Source organism: Rhinolophus hipposideros, assembly GCF_964194185.1.
Source record: "Rhinolophus hipposideros genome assembly, chromosome: 3".
NCBI classification, from domain to species: domain Eukaryota; kingdom Metazoa; phylum Chordata; class Mammalia; order Chiroptera; family Rhinolophidae; genus Rhinolophus; species Rhinolophus hipposideros.
The window spans coordinates 102,200,095-102,217,807 of NC_138049.1; the positions used below are offsets into that span (position 1 = coordinate 102,200,095).

A 17,713-nucleotide genomic window follows, 5' to 3' on the forward strand; every position below is an offset into this window, starting at 1 on the left:
CTGGTTCCCATTACCTTCCATCCCAAGGCTCCACTGCAGGGAGTGTCAGGGGGCTCCGGAGAACACTAACAGGCCAGCCTTTGAGGAAACAATACACGCCAGGGTTTCATTTGGGGAGCTGAATCTGCCATATCATTCTCCCTCTAAATTTACTTTAAAGGTACTGCTAAGTAATCCCAGCTGAAAGCCAGTTGTTTATGACATTAAGAATGATAACTTAACTTTTAAAACTTTTTCAGCCCTCTTATAGGCCCAGCAGTTCTCACTTCTTGTACTTAATTCTCCCCATATATTTCTATTTACTCCTCATATCATGATGAAGTTTCTTTCTAAATGCTAGCTATGTAAAATGCTGTTAGCTTTGCGTATCTACAGCTCCCCAGTATCATCACACATTGAAAAATACGATGTATCAATATCCACATTACAAGTAAAAGCAGTACTTAAATAGAGTCAACAATATTTAAAAGCTAAAACCACACCCTTCCAATGCTCTTCCTTTATAACTGAGCTCCAAAGACTCTTTATTTCCATCTGCAAGGCAAAATATTTATTTGGAGTGGGCCAAAAAATCAGGCTTGTTGACAAAATATTAACGTTTCTTGGATTTTAAAACTCTATGATTGAGAAAGTAAGCAATCACTGTTGAGTTGATTGTTATTGAACTCAACAGTCTATGGAGATTTACTTTACAAGACAGGGAGAAAGAAACCGCCGTCAACCTACGTCCACCTACGTAGTCCTAAAAAACAGCTGACTTCCTCTCATGTGCCCCAGCGCAGAAGATGCCTCTAGGGAGGCGATGAGGGAAAGCAGGAAAGGAGCCGGGTGCGGTGCGTCTACAGAAGCAGCACAGGCTGCCCTGACGGACAACTTTCTCTGGCTCTTTCCCCCAGATGCTCTTGACCTTCCTGACAGGAGTTGGAAACTTGTTTTTTTGTTTTGTTTTTGTGAGCTTTGTTGATGACATTTCAAACACACCCTTCCCAATAAATACAAGGAAGTTATATTTGAAATAAAAAACTCTAAATATATGAGCTAATTTTTCAAAAACTCACGAGGTTGAGTTTGTGATGTTCCCTCCCTCTGCTTTTGATATAATTTTGGAAAACGTTTGCATGAGTTCAAGTGTAACACAAAAACTTTCAAAGGAAACCCAATCCAAGTGATGGTTTTTACAACTGATTAGGTCTTGGCTTAAAGAATGGCATTATGATTACAAAACTTAGCTTCAACTAGTAAGTTTTTGCTGAAAACAACACTAAGAAGAAAACACACTTCCTGCACAGTTAGGCGGGGTCGTAAAGGTTTCAGAACACGGTTGCACAAAAAGTTCTGTAATCCATTTCTGATATTAATTTACATATTCCTTCATATGGGCAAATAAGATTAACACCACCAAAAAAAAAAAGTAAAATCCCAAAATAATATATCTGTATTCTTTCTCAAAAAGTAAACTCCAAGTCTTACTACATGTTCCACTATTCTCAAAGAGAACTCCTCAAAGGATCTGTCAGACTAGGATTTCCTATGCTGCCGCTGATCCACTGTTACCAAATTTAAATGTGTCGTAAATTCAACTTATTAGCAAATTTGTACACTTAGGAGGACGAAGCGCATTGTGAGACAGAGAGAAAAGACTACATTGCAAGAGCAGGATACATCTAGACAACCTAACCCAACAGGCTAAGGACTATCAGAGGATCTGGTTAAAAGCAAGCTGGACTCAGACGCTTTCAATAAATCAATAGCTATTTATGAAAACATCTATTATGGATAGGGATAACAGGCGAGAAAAGGGTAGAAAAGATACATTCCAATCCTTCCTATGAACAGAAATGCTCATCCCTACCACGAGTGTTTTAGAATGAGGGGATCTGAATTTGGCTACCCCAGATGTGTTTCTCAGGCAAGTCTTTTAATCTCTGAGCCTCACTGTCTCAATCTGCAAAATGGGGATAAGAAAACCTATGCCGCAATTTTAGTGGGGGGTTGAATTGAATGGGACAATATAGGAAAAGTATCTCTCATTAGATGTCAATAAATGTTATTTCCTTCCCTATCATATACTGTCAAGAAAGCTGTATCTCAAAAGTAGTAGATGCAGCACTCTACCTGGAAAGCATCTCTCTTCATCACCCCCATGCAGAGGAGCTCCCTTATTTTCCGGCATATACTTCTTGGTCATGGGCAAGGACATCAGCCGGATATGATGGACGAGTGAGCGCCAGGTGTGGGCTCCAGAAAGTACCGGCTCATGTGGTAATGGGCTGAAGGGCTGAATCACAAAGTAGGCAGTGAACAAGATTAATCCCAGGGTTGCAAGAACCTATAAGGGAAGACAGGAAAAGGATCAGTAATCATTGCAGCCAACAAAATACTTTAATGCCAAGAAAATAACAGGCCTCTTCTACTATTTGTGCTCTAGGAACGGATCCATTTCCATACACAAGCCATTTACATTCACTTCTGGAAGCATTTAATGTTTGGGAACTATGGAGACTGTGAGGCTCACCAAGCTTCTATCATATAATATGACCAGGGAGTATGTCCGCCGTTCAAAAATACATACAAATATAGTTTAAATATAAATACACAGCTATCACCTAGCATATTTAACGAAAGCCAAATTTCCCAGCAACACATGGTAACAAGAACGAAGGCCAATTTATCCACAGAAACACCAAGGTTGAATGGTGGAATCAGTCAACAGTAGTATTTGGAGAGAAAGTTGAAGTCTTTGTCCTCCATCTAAGTTTTTCCAAGTCAGAACACACTTTTACCTTATACACAGCTATAAGGAGAGGATACTGGGGTGGGCCCCTCAGTGGTTCATTCTTTTCCAGCAGCTGTGTGATAAACTTTTCAATTGCCTTCTCGGACATGCCACACTGATGGCCTGTCTGTCTCACCAAATCAACAGTCTCCGAAAGTTTGTCATAAATGCTGAGCTCATTGGCAGCCAGATCCATGTCTTCTAGTGCAAAATCCCTGAGAGAGAAAAAATACATGTAAAAAGAAACAACAGAGTTTCTTTCAAGTACTTTCTCTTCAAAGCTATTTGCTTTATGGAGCACAGTGTTTCTTGACCATCTGTGGAGGAGAACCAGTTTTGTGTTTCTCCCAATCCACTGCAGGCCCACACTTGAATAAAACACACTGGATATGTGGAGACAACGTCAAGTTGCTACACAAGTTTTGAAGTGTGACTTAATTGAGGCTGGTAACAAACAGTTTACAGACCAGCACTGGCTCCCAAACACTGAGGAGCACTGGTCTAGAGCCCAATAAATCCCTCAGGGGACACAGAAACACCAGTGTCATCCAAAATGATTTCTGAAACCAATCACAAAAGATTTGCTACTGGTCATTTACTAACATAAAAAAGAATATGGAGAGTGTTGTTGATAAGTCCTTTCTTTCTAGTTATATCAGACAGACCTGTGAAACAAACAAAAAAAAATTAACTTCCACTACTGAATGAATGTTTTTTGTAAGTAAGGTTTCACGGAGCCAAAATGCTGGCCAAAAAGAGCTCCCACCGGTATTGGGCCACGCAGTCTAAACCACCAGCAGCACGGCTACCGGTAGAAAAGACGACATGCGTACTGTGCCAGTTTGGCAAGCGGTTTATATATCAAGTGGGAAGCGGGAAGAAAGAGGCAGTCTGAAAGAAACTAACACGAGCTATAGGCAAAGGGGTGCGAAACGGTGGAGCGAGGCCAGCTCTGGGCTAGGGGCAGAGTCCACAGAAAGAGACATCTGCTCCTTGTAGATGGGCCGTGGGCAACGACACCTGGAGGCTCCTGGAGCTCGATGGTGCCTGGCTAAAATCATCTGTGGAAAACAGCCACCTGGAAACTAATCCAAAGTTCCAAGAGGCAATGGAAGGAATGTGAGCAGTCTTGTTACCTGCCTGGCCAGCAGCCAGGTTAACTGTCTCTTTCACTCTCTAGCCAGCCGCTGTTATTTAATTTAGAACATCTCCAAATTTTCTCCTTATCAGACCTTGTAGGAGGAGAACTGATCACTGAAGGCAAGATTGGCTGTGAGGAACATGCTGACTCGCTTTGTTCCTGGCAGAGCAAGGATTTCAGGCAACACAAAAACCATGGCGTGGGAGCTCTTCAGACCTAGCAGGCTGCAGTCCCCGTGCTTTTCTGCAAATACAGTTTTAGACAATAAAGGGTATTTCACTTCTCTTTTATAGACTCAACAGACCAAGATCTATAACTCATTTCAAGATGCAACTTGTTTTCAGTTATTTGAAAGACAAATGGTTTCACAGTGCCTCCAGAATCGAGAGTCAAATGGTACGTAGAAGTCTCTGTCATTTGTAAAATGAAATGGAATAGCTCTTTTGAAGAACTGCTTGTGTTACAGAACATTAATACTTTTCTTCATCTACAGGAGGAAAAAAAGTGCTTGGGATTTACGCTCTCCTCTAATTGGGCTTTTTTTTTGTTTTAAATGCAGATGGTCCCCTTATTTCACATACGTCATCCCCGAAGTGCTTCTAGCCTCAGAAAGCACGGACATGGTACGACTGTTTTCAGGAAGGAGATGCCGCCACCTGTACAGCAGTCATGTAGCTCCAGCGGAGAAAAGACCTGAGACGCCACAAGCCACACACACCTCAGCATGTCTCCTCTTCTGGCAGCGCCTCCTAACAGCTCCTATGTGGTCTCTTTATGACTACAAACCGTTTAATTCGCTAGTTCTGGAGCAGGCCTGCACATTAGAATCACCGAGAGTGCTTGTCATAAATGCTCATACCAGGGCCCCAGACCAGATCAATTAAAGCTGACGCAGACTTCTCATGGTGGATTATCAGGCAGGTAACCTAGACTTTGAGGAACTGGGAGGGAGAGATGACCCCCACACACTGAAGGCGATATATCCTTTCCCCAAACTCTCTGTTCTTGCTCAAAATGTTTTTCTAAGGCCATGTCGTCCTTCATTTCAAGGTTAGATAAAAGCATGGTTTAAACTCTTATTATTATTTTTTTAATTCGGGAAGGGGAACAGGACTTTATTGGGGAACAGTGTGTACTTCCAGGGCTCTTTCCAAGTCAAGTTGCTGTCCTTTCAGTCTTAGTTGTGGAGGGCGCAGCTCAGCTCCAGGTCCAGTTGCCGTTGTTAATTGCAGGGGGCGCTGCCCACCGTCCCTTGGGGGAATTGAACTGGCAACCTTGTGGTTGAGAGCCCACAATCCAACCAACTGAGCCATCTGGCCACCTGGGAGCTGAGTGGCAGCTCACTGACTTCATTTTAGTTGCAGAGGGCACAGCTCGCTGGCCCATGTGGGAATCGAACTGGCAGCCCTGTTGCCCAGAGGTCGCGCTCTAACCAACTGAGCCACCCGTCCGCCCATAAACTCTATTTTTAAATGTGTATTTTCAACAAACGGTACTGAGACAACTGGATAGCCATATGCAAAAGTATGAAGTTGGACTCTTCCTTTCATCTTACACAAAAATTAACTTAAAATGGATCAAAGGCCTAAACCTAAGAGCTAAAACTATAAAACTCTTAGAAGAAAAAAGGAAAATCTTCATCACACTGGATTAGGCAATGGCTTCTTAGATATAGCAACAATAGCTCCAGCAGCAAAAGAAAAAATAAACTGGACTATGTCAAAAATGAACAATTTGTGTTCTGCAAATGATACTATCATGAAAGTGAAACAACCACCCACAGAATGGGGAAAATATTTGCAAATCATACATCTGATAAGGGACTGGTTATCAGAATACATAAAAAAATTTTTACAATTCAATAGTAAAAAGACAAATAACCCAATTAGAGAATGAGCAAAGGATTTGAATAGACATTTCTCCGAAGAAGATATAGAAATGGTCAATAAACGCATGAAAAGCCAGCAGGGAAATAAATATCAAAACCCCAATGCAATACCACTTCTCACCCACTGGGATGGCTATCTTAAAAAAGTCAGATAATAACAAGTGTTGGCAAAGACGTTGACACTTGGAACCCTGTACACTGCCAGGAATGTAAAATGAGCAGCTGCTTTGGAAAACAGTTTGGCAGTTCCTCAAAAATTTAAACATAGTTATCATACGGCTCAACAATTCCACTTTTAAGTATGAACCCAAGAGAATTTAAAACACATCCACACAAAACTTACACACAAATGTTCAAGCAGCATTATTTGCAATAGCCCCAAAATGGAAGCAACCCAAACGTCTAGGAACAGCTGAATGGATGGATAAAATGTGGTACATCCATACAATGGAGTATTATTGAACAGTAAAAAGGAAGTACTGATCCATGCTACAACCTAGATGAACCCTGAAAACATGACGCTAAGTGAAAGAAGACAGTCACAAAAAACCATAATTATATGACCATAATTCATGAAAAATGAAAAACAGGTAAATCTATAGAGAGAAAAATTAATTAGTAGTTGTCTAGGGAAGGGGGTGGGGAGGAATGGCAAGTGACTGTTAATAGATACAGGGTTTCTTTCTAGAATAACAATGTTCTAAGCTTAGATTGCGGTGATGGCTGCACAATATACTAAAAAAACACTGAACTGCGCATTTTAAGAGGGTGAATTTTATGGCATATAAATTATACCTCAATAAAGATGTTTTTTAAATGTTTGTTTATAGAATTTGAACTTACCCCTATTGTGGCATTCATTACATTACACTGTCATGATTCTGTTAAGTTACTTGGTCTATTTCCTTATCCAAAAGATAAGAGGATTGAACCAGAAGATATTTAAAGTCCTCTCTAGCTCTAAAATTTTAAGAATGTATGAACATTTCAGAAAATAGAAAAAATCCAATTCATTAGAAACTGAAGACTTATGTCCGACTGCATTCTTATACTTCCATTTCCAGTTAGGCCCTCCTACGAGGCCAGGCACTGTGCTAAGCAATCTAGGAACATTCTCTCAGTAAATCGTCACAGCAATTCTGTAAGTTAGGTGTGATTAATCCCATTTCACAGATGTTAAAACTAAGGGTCAGAAAGGTTCCATGACTCGCCAAGATGTAAACCCAAGTGTGACTTCAAGGTGGATGATTTTACCCTTTATGCGTACTGCCTCCCTTACCAATTATTTTCCTATTCTGATGGGGCAGTTCCAAAACCACAACACCAGTGTCCCTTGATTATCACAACTGAGTTGCTGAGAACTGGAAAAGAGATCAACTACAATGAATTCTGGAAAAAGAATAAAGCAGTAACTTAGTACAATATTTTTCACATCTTGGTTTTGTAACTAGTGATTCTAGCGATACCTGTTTCCTGTTAAATTAACAAAGATACGGATTCTAAGCAAGCAAGCAGGAATAGCGTTCATTTAAGCGCTAGACAGTCATATGCAAAAGTATGAAGTTGGACTACAATAAATTATCCAACAATACCTAGTCAAAATCCATTAAAACTCGCTAGAGAACTAGAAAGGAGCGCAGAGGGAATTCTAGAAAAAATTCCAATAAAGAATTTTCAGGTATTTGGAGGTGGGGCATATGTAGGTACCCTTTGGGCAGAAAAAACATCATACTGGTGTGCTCTTAGGGGAACTGTGAAGGGGACACTGCAGTAAGGCTAAAAGGAGGACCAACTATCACCATTTTTGAGGACTGTTTTACAACTTTTGTAAACCTCTGCCCACTTTTGATACACATAAAAATCTCATTGAACTCCCACTTTAAATTGCAAAAACAATAGTTTTTTGGTAATTCAAGTATACAATATTAAGATACTGAATATATTTTTGCAAGCTGTACATCCTTCTTCTGTGAGATTCTGACACATTTCCCAAGTTACTGGAAGGGAATTTACTAATAATTTAGTGAAGTTCCTAAAAGCATGGGAGTCTTGATAGAAAGCCCTCCTTTTGCCTTCGGTCAGGTCAGCGATTCTCAACTGGGGGCAATTCTGCCCCGCAGGGGACATTTCGAAAGTCAGGAGACATTTTTTGTTACACTGGAGGAGTACTACTGGCATCTAGTGGATATGATGTTAATTAAACAACAAAAATCTTGTCCCTTTATGTCAGGATTTCATACTAGCAGAGCTGCTCCCTCCCTACAAACTACTGAAAGTCAACCCTGGACACAGGGTTTGTATGAAAATAAAATCTTATCCCTTAAAAAAAGAGAAATCAAACACAAAGTCCTGGTTAAGCATCAAGTGTGAAGGGACTGAGTGAAATCAACAGAGGCTTGATGGCAATCCCTTTACCTCCAGAAAGAGGGTCCAACTCTGGCAGAATGAGCTTTGTCACAGAGGGAAGTTCCGAAGAGTGAGCTTGACTCTAACAGAGGCTTATACCTGCAAGGGTACAGGCAGGATTACTGGCACAGTTACAAAAGTCAAGGTATCGTGCACCACCCTGGAACTACCGAAGTGCCAGAACCTCTGGGAGAGGGACCCGGGTGCAGAAATTGGCAGACCTCTTCCCTGCTGATTACAGGCACACCCCCAATCAGGAGACACTGCTTTAGAACAGGAGTTCTCAACTACAGGCGTGATTCTGATCCCCAGGGGACCTTTGGTACTATGTGGAGACATTTTGGATTCTCAAAGATGAGAGGGTACGACTGGCATCTCTCTAGTGGGTAAAGATTAAATATACTATAATGCACAGGACAGCCCTCCCCAACAAAGAATTGTCCTGCTTAAATGTTAAGAGTACCGAGGTTAAAAAATCCTGCTTTCAACAGAGGTCTCGGGGAGGTAAGCCAGGGACGAGGCTGTCCACTTTTGAAGGAGTACTTCAGGAACAGGAGGAAGAAACTGCCAGCTCTGATGACGTGTTCTCTACCATTCCTTCTGGGTCTCAGTGTAGAAAAATACAGGACAGAGGCATAACTGATAGAATGACTGACAGAGCTGATCAATGAAAATGTTTAAAGCAGAAAACCGGTTAGGAGGTCAGACTAAATGTAAGTCTCTCCTTTGCCCAGTTTATAACAGAATTAATTCCTCTACTGGTATCAGTATGTCCTATAACTGACGTGGCATCACCCTGAAGGTTCTCAGCTTTGCAAACGAACAGCTTGCCAGCTAGGCAACTCTAAGGTGCAATAAGGATTCATCTGGCTAAAACCAAAGGGGAAACACTCCAGTTCAGAAAGAAAGTGCAAAAGCCCATCTAAATATGTCCCAATCTTCAACAGTGGGAGCAATATCCAGAGAAATATTAAATTTTCTTTTCCCCTACTAGGTTCTCTAGTATTATGCTACCTATCTAGTATGAGAAATAGTACCTAATATCCAGTCCATAGTCAAATTTCCCTAACTGTCCAAAAAGAGGCTAGATAGCTTTTTAGAAATCTAGGACCCAACCAATTAGCTGTCACACATCAGTTAGCTGTTGCGTCTCTTTGGTCTACTTAAATCTAGAACAGAGCTGGGCTTTTCTTTTAAAATTAATTTTAAAAATTATCTCTACTTGCTCCTATCCTCACTGCTTCCAGTTTCTACTATTAAAAAATAATAATACTTCCTTTCTAGATTTCTAGTGCTTGCACTCTCTCTCCCTTCGGAGCCAAGTTCCTCAAAAAAAAAAAAAAAAGCTTCACTTCATCTTATTTCTTAGGTCTCCATTCATTTATTAACCTGTTGAAATCATATTTCTGTCCCCCTCATGCCACTAATACTACTTTCACTGAGATCACCAATGGCTTTCTATTAGGTTGGTGCCAAAAGTAATTGCGGTTTTGCAATTATTTTCAACCTTTTACCAATTACTTCTGCACCAACCTAATACATACCAAGTCCAAAGGCCGTTTTTTTCAGTTATCAATCACCGGATTTCTGTGCAGAAGCGGCCAGGGCTACACGCGGTCTCCCTCAAGTGCCTTTAGACCTGGGCATAATTCTCTTCTCCTCTCCTGAGTCTATGCCCCTGAATCGGTATTCATCTCAGCTGTCCTTGACCTCATTCCTCCGTGGCTTTAACAACCACCTATTAGTGAGCCCCAAATCTCTTCCCCAGTCTAGAACTCTCTCCAGAACTCAAGACCCAAATTTCTTATAGTTCTCTATATATAACGTGTCCATAACTGACTTATTATATTCCCCCTGCAACTGATTTCTCCTACTATATTCCTTTTCTTAATTAATGGAAATACCAGCTCTCCAAATTTAAAACCTCTCCTCCTCCTTCCTCATCTCCAATGAACCAATCACTAAATCCTCAATTCTACCTGCTATATACAGAGGGTGCCAAAAAATATGTACATATACTCATTTTTTAAGAAAGGAAAAAAACTGTATGAAAATTGTAATACAATGAATGACGCTAGCATTCATTTGATTAATGCCATCTTCTGAGCGAACGTCACACTATACATTGCTACTGTAATTCAATTCAACTTCAAAAAGCAATACATAGATAACATCTCTTTAAAATGTGTACATTTCTTTGGCACTCCCGGTAGTTCTCACATTCATTACCGCCTCTTTAGCTGTACATTAATAACAGTGAATCAACATTTCTCCCACAGACCATCACAAAGATATATTTAATCTCTCCATTTCCAGGCCTCCTCCTCTTTGCGGATCCATCCTTGACCCTTCCCACAATTTATTTTTCTGAAATACTAAATGGTTCACATTACTCATCTATTTAAAGCTCCTTGACTCCCATGCTCTGCCGGGGAACAAGTCAGCATGGTGGTTAAGAACACAGGAGTTGAGAAAAGCTGGATGAAATACTAGATTCTCCATCTACTGTGTGGCCAGGAGACAGGAGTTAACCTAAGCCCCAAAGTTTTCATTTATAAAATGGGGATAATTGTGTTTTTCCAACAATTTTGTTAAGGGATTATATTAATAAAATGATGTATATAAAACATTTGTTCCACTACCCAGATTAAATACTTAGTAATTGTTTTAAGATAAATTCCAAATTCCTTAGCATGGCCCTTTCTGACCTGGTCACTGCTTATCTATTCAGTCTCATTTCCCATTTCTTCCTTACATTCTTCACTGCCATGTCTTACATCTTCTTGCTTTTGGACAAATAATTTCCTTTGCTGACAAAAACGTAGCCCCTAGTGGTTTGTCCAAGAACTGAACTTTTCCCATCCTTGATTTTTGCCCTTTGAACCTTAAACATTCTATCACTTTGTATGACACCTACGTCCTTGTCTCCCTCTCACAATAAATTTTCTTGAAAGCAGAGATAAGCAGAGAAAATAACAACACAAGAAACTAACAGCAGACATGGAAGCTCAGCTCAGAGACAAGAAACCTGACCACTGTCTGTTGAAAAAATTTATAGAAAGGACCGAAAGTGATCATTCTGTTCCCAAATTAATTTAACTAATGGTTTATTGATTTTATTTTTTATTCTTACTATTAAACACACACACACATACTTTAGCCTCATGAAGGTTTAGGTTAGTGGGTCAGGCACGTTACACTTTAACAATCTCTATGGTGCTATAAGGTAACTGTGGAGGAATAAGGATTCAAACTGAGTCTTGAAATGTTTTGGTCCAAAGTAGAAAGGGCCTAACAAGACAAACAGGCGTCCTCTGGTAGGCAAGTTGGGCTACGTGAACTTCAGTCAACACTTCCATGTAGCAAAGGGGACCGAGTTTTGCCAACCTAAAGCTGCCTTTGGGATACTGGTTTTAAGCTGCTAATTAACAAAATACTCAGAAAGCACCTTTGCCCCTCTCCCCATTCCCTGCCTAAGAGATTCAGGTTTAAAAAACAACAACAACAACAAAAAACCTGCTTCAAGGAAGGGAATGTTAACATGGCTACTTCAGCATTAGACAGCAAGATTCCAAGGTGGAGCCTGTTGACTAACCACGTCCCATTGTTTTCTCGGTTGCCTAGCAAAAATTTACCTGCGCGCGTGTTCCGCTCTTCCTCAAGTACCCGCACGTGGCTCACCTCCCTTTTGAAGTCTAAGACCCCGTACCCCACTTCTCCTTTGCCCAAAATGACATACGTCCCCAATGTTGCCTTGTCGTCTTTGGGGATTTCACGCTTATGTGAACTCCCTGCGTGGATGTATTACAACCTTGATTTTTTTTTCCTGTTAATTTGCCCAGCTAAAATTTAGAACTCAGAAAGTGGCAGGAAAAAAACCTTTTTTTTTTTAGCCCTCCGTTTCAAAGTTGAATTAGGTTCCAGCACGTCGTTCCTTAGAGGGAAACTGCGATCACTCCACCTCCAAGTTAACAAGGGAACATGTGCACAGGCGACTTCCTCCGTGGACACAAGCCAATGAGCAACTAGAATCGGGTCAGAACACGCGTCCCAGGGTGGTCTCTATTATAAAGTGGTAACAAAAGAAATACATCAGCGGACACCAAGGCTACGTGGGCTCTTGGACCAGAGTGTAGCTCGTAGGATGGTCGGTCCTGAAACACTACGGTACGCGAGGCAGGCGAATTTCCTCGTACTAAAAGGCGATTACAAACAACTCGTTTACTCAGGCCAATACACCAAGTCACAGTCCTTTCGGAAATCCCAGATGCCATGTTTATCACGTACCAAGTCCACACTTAAAAAAAAAAAAAAGAAATCCCTCAACATCTAGAAAAATATGTTCCGCAGGGGGGCGGGGGGAATCTACTCTCAATATACGAAGAATTAGGAATCTGTGCCAAGGGCAGGTTTCGCTAGCAGCGCTCACGCTCTGGGCACCGCCGTGACGCCCGCGAAACGAGTTCCAGCAGCGTGGGCTTCGCTCTGCTCTCCCCGCAGGGCCGAGGAAACACGGGGCGATGTCTTACGGGAGTCGAACCCGGGGAGGGGCCGAGAGACACCGTCACTCTGCAAACCTCCGGGGGTCAGAAAGTAGGTCGGCGTGGGGGCCAGGGGTGGCAGTGGCGGTAAGGGCGGAGGGTCGCGGGGGCAACGCTGTCACGGAGCGGCCTCCCCCTCCCGGCCTCGGGCCCCAGTCACTCACATGCGGGGCCCGCGCCCCCTTGGGCTCCTCCCGCCTCGGGGACAAGCGCCGCCGGGCGAGGCAGAGAAGCCGACAACTTCCGGCTTCCGGGCGCGGAACCCGGAAGCAACTCCCACGCTGCAGGCTAGGATGGACGCCCTAAAGTAGCTCTGTTCTCCACCCCCCCCACGCTTCCGCCCCGAACAGAAACGCGCGATGTCATAGCGCATGCGGAAACTCTCGCGAGATCTGGGGAGCACGGGTTCTTGCTCCCCCTGGCGTTGGAAGTTCCTCTGTGCTCCTCGGTCTACACAGACTATGTACCTGAACTGATTCATTCAACAAGCATTTACAGATCCCCCTACTACATGCCAGGGAGCATGTTAGGCATTAAGGGGTGGGAGTGGGAGGGATACGTAAACGGAGGGCAGGCCCTTACCGGGTTTCCCCGAAAATAAAGCCTAGCCGGACAATCAGCTCTAATGCATCTTTTAGAGCAAAAAAATATTAGATATGATATATGATATGATATGATATGATATGATATGATATCATATGATATCATATGATATGATATGATATATTGATATGATATGATATGATATGATATGATATGATATGATATGATATGATACTGGGTCTTATAATAAGACCAGGTCTTATATTAATTTTTGCTCCAAAGGACGCATTAGAGCTGATTGTCGGGTTACATTTTATTTTGGGGGAAACACGGTACCACTGGGAGCTCTTTGTCTAAGAAAGACAAGCAGAAAAGTAGATTTACACACGACCCTCTCTATTGCCAGACGTTACCAAGCACTTTATATTCGTGAAACCGCCTCAACAAGCCTACGATATAAAATGCCCCATAACATTTATCCTCAGGTTTATGGAAAGGTTAACCTTCTGAGACAGGATTAAGAGAATGAAAAGACAAGCCATATAGGGAAAGAAACCAACAAAGAGCTTGTGTCCAGGATATATAAAGAACTAAAGAATTTTTAAAAGAGCCAAATAGAAAAATGGGCAGGAGATTTAAACACAAAAAGATGATATCTAAATGGCAAATATGCCTATGAAAAAGTGTTCAACTTAATCATTAGTTGTTAGGGAAGTGACTATTGAGATATTATCCAGGTTCTAGAATTGCTTAAATGTAAAAGACTGGCAACACTGAATGTTGGAGAGGAAGCGGAGCAACAGCAACTCATATATTGCTGGTAGTTGCTGTTAAAATTTTTTAGTAAATTGCTACAGCCACTTTGGAAAACAATCTGGTATTAACTACTAAAATACAACATACACATAACCTCTGACCCAGCAATTTTACTTCTAGGTATATACACCCACAAATTCATGTACGAGTTTAGGAAGATACATGCAAGAATATTTGTAGCAGCATTATTTGTAACAGCCACAATCTGGAAACATTCCAAATGCCCATTAACAATAGAGTATATATTGTATACTCATGCAACACAATACTACCATGTTTCCCTGAAAATAAGACCTAGTTGGACCATCAGCTCTAACGCGTCTTTTGGAGCAAAACTTATATAATATAATATAATATAATATAATATAATATAATATAATATAATATAATGATATAATATAACATAGTATAATATAAATAATATAATACCGGGTCTTATATTAATTTTTGCTCCAAAAGACACATTAGAGATGATGATCCAGCTAGATCTTATTTTTAGGGAAACAGGGTGCACAGCACTGAAAAATGAGATAATGGCCACTATATATAACAACATGGATCTATATCATAAACAATGTTAAGCAAAAGAAGCCAGATATAAAAAAAAATTTATGACTCCATTTATATAAATTTCAAAAACAGGGAAACTTAATCTATGAATTTAGAAGTCAGAAAGTAGTTAACTTTTGAGGAGTGGGGAGGGATACCGATTGGTGCAGTTGGAAACTTTTTTTTTTCTTGATTTGATAGTGGTTATACAAGTGGGTTTATTTTGTAATAATTAGTTGAATTGTCACACTTAGAATCTGTCCACTTTTCGGGATGTATCTTATACTTCAACTTACATTTTTACTTAAAAAAAGTGCTCTAGGGAGTCCAGATGTTTTCTTGGCCCTTCCTGCCACTCTCTGTACCACAACCTGAGTGGCACTTCCAATGTACAGATCTGATTCTGTCTCTTCAGAGGTCCCTACTGCCCTCAGAATCAAGTTCCAAGATCCTTCATGATTCCTTCACACTCAGCTCCAGGATAGCCCAAGAAATAAGCTCTGACTTCCGAAGCTTTTTATAATACTCCATATCTACAGAGAGGCTTCAACATTTTCCAAATCTCAGCTCAAGTTATCACTCCCAGGGAAATCTCTGGCTACTCAAAGCCAGCACTGGAACAACCAGAGCTCAGGAAGCACTGTGTTACCCCTTTCACTGCATTCTCCTACAGCTGTGTGTTTGACTGTCTCTCCAGAATGTGTGTTCCTTTGGGGCTGGGCACAATGCATGTGACCCACCTCTATCTTTCTCAGTGCGTAGTGGCTGGTAGGTGCTCCAGGAAAAGATTTAGGTCTTGAGAAAGTGACCTTGGAGGTGGCCTGTAAGGATTCAGACACTGGAGCCTGATAATGGACACATTTCAGGCACAAGGTATAGGGTTGAGAGATTCAGAAGCAGGGAAGACGAGCACATTCTGGGAAGCTGGAATTAGGGTTTCTGGGCGGGTATTCCTGATTATTCTCAGGAAATTTATTTGCTTTCCTGTTCCCAAATCCCGAGATACAAACTGTTTTCTGTTCTCCATGACGAATCGTTTCCACAGAGTGATGGCCAATATTATCAACCACCTGGCTTCAAGGACCCGATTTTCCCGATTTCCCAACCAACTTTTCTCGGGATTCAGGACGGGAAAGCAAAAAAATTCCCGAGAATTGGCGGGAATTCCCGCCCAGAAACCCTAGCTGGAATGTCAATCTGGCTGAGGCTAAGGCTACTTATAGAAGAAAAACAATCTTTAAAGATCAGTTTGCCCAGGAAGGCCTTGAATGCTAGGACTTTAATCTGTGTCAGTGGGGAGCCACTGAAGATTTTTGAGCACAGATGTGACATAATCAGAGCTCTGCTAAGGACATATACATCCAGTGGAGGATGAAGGTGAGATTGGAAGAAGGAAAATTAACTTTGGAAAGTTCAAGGGAAAAACAACTTTGATGGTCTAGGTAAAAGGAATGGTAGAATGAGAATCCACTTAAGAAACACTTCCCAGGTAAAAGATCAGAAAGGCTGCTGAGTAAGTAGAAAGGCTCAGGAGAGGAAGGCAGGGGAAAGGCTTGGATTCCAGCCTGCAATAAATCCTGGTGGGCCCTGAAACTGATTGCTTCCTCCAGATGGTCACTCAGAGCCCTCCACTCTAAAACCTTGCCAGACTGAGATGAGATCATGAGTGTGAAAGTGCTTGGTAACCTGTAATGTGTGTGGGGACGTAGATGAGGGAGTGTGAGGAGTCAAAGATATGTCTGGTGATTAGGACGATAATGACTGGAAGCATAAGAAGAGGCACTGGTTTGGGAGAGAGGATAGGGAGGGAAATGATGGGTAAATTTACTCGTTTCCTTAGTAAATTGTTTGGCTTCTCTCTGTGGAGATTTAGAAAAACCTTTGACAAGGTTACCAGATAACAGCACCCTGTGTAACAGAATTGCTTGTTTGTGGGTTGTTGCCTTATCTCCATTCTGCCACTGGAGGCTCTCTCTGTTCAGGTTCCAGTATGGAACAGGCCCTGTGTGAATATGAAGTGAACTGAACTAGGATGTGGTCCCTAAGATGGGCTCTTAACAATTTACTTGGAAAAAAGAGAATCTGACACAAATAGTTAGACAACAATGGAAGGCCGCACCGAATTAAAGACCAAGAAGAAAGAAAGGGAGAGAGTCTATTGTAGACAGGAAGATACAGAATAAATGAGGTAGATACAAGCTACTCTAATTTAATGTGAACTATTATCTAAAACTCAGACAAGCCCTCTTTGTCAACTCCGTCCTGAAGTCACTGACACCCAATGTTCTCTTGGGGACAAAAAGGTCAACAAATATCAAGCCTCTTCAGGAAGGATTTTGGAATGAGACAGCAAGACACTGTCTTATTCTTGTGAATCCCAACACTTCCTCACCGTGCCCTAAGCCTCCCAAGATGGACCAATGATGAAGAGTTTTCCATCCAGCTCAAGAGTCACAAAGAGCAAATGAACATGAGACTGCAGTAAACGTAAAATTAGTTATACCTTACATTAGCATAGGACTCATCAATTTAAAATGTTTTATGTCCATTTTTCACTCAGCAAAACCTGAACACCCTATGCTCAGTACTCTGCGAGGAGGGCACAGAGATGAGGGAGGCCCAGTTCCTCTCTCAAGGACTTCACTGTCTAGTTTGATATTGACAACCTATAACCTTATTCCCACTTGACAATTAATAACTTTGAGCAAGTTATTAATCTCTATCTCAGTTTCCTCAAAGTAAAAAGGGAATAGCAACATCTACCTCATAGGTTTTGAAAAGTTGTCAAAAGTTCAGAAATAGTGGAAGTAAAACCACTGGATCACTGAAACAGTGATTAGCTAGTTTATTGTGCACACACACAAAGTCTTCTGAGAGCACTCAAACTGAACATGGAATGAGGCTCAGAAGTATAGCGTTATAAAGCAGCTTCCATGGTGAGGAGGCAGTGGCTATTTGTCGGTTTTTGGTTATAAAATTAGAGTTTTCCTAGTGACAGAGAATGGGTTAAAAGTGGTTACCTCGCAACAATTTTGGGGAACAGTTTAAGTTTT

At 41.4% G+C, this 17,713-nt stretch overlaps 1 protein-coding gene across 8 annotated transcripts in view; it reads right to left on the minus strand.

Annotated features, from left to right (window-relative positions):
• The window catches only part of LOC308493703 (bombesin receptor-activated protein C6orf89 homolog), a 30,111-nt gene extending 17,027 nt beyond the window's left edge, over positions 1–13,084 (minus strand). Inside the window, exons 1-4 of one of the 8 annotated variants that reach the window (XM_081040253.1) lie at positions 12,917–13,004; positions 8,221–8,310; positions 2,784–2,991; positions 2,116–2,329 (exon numbers count right to left, since the gene is read on the minus strand). In XM_081040253.1, the coding sequence (XP_080896379.1) occupies positions 2,116–2,329; positions 2,784–2,991; positions 8,221–8,310; positions 12,917–12,918 (514 nt within the window). In that variant the 5' untranslated portion in view covers positions 12,919–13,004. Of the gene's footprint in view, positions 1–2,115; positions 2,330–2,783; positions 2,992–3,912; positions 4,161–8,220; positions 8,311–11,846 lie in introns of all 8 variants that reach the window. The other 7 variants (XM_081040255.1, XM_081040257.1, XM_081040259.1 and 4 more) reach the window with 7 other exon arrangements.
• Between the last annotated feature and the right edge of the window lie 4,629 nt (positions 13,085–17,713).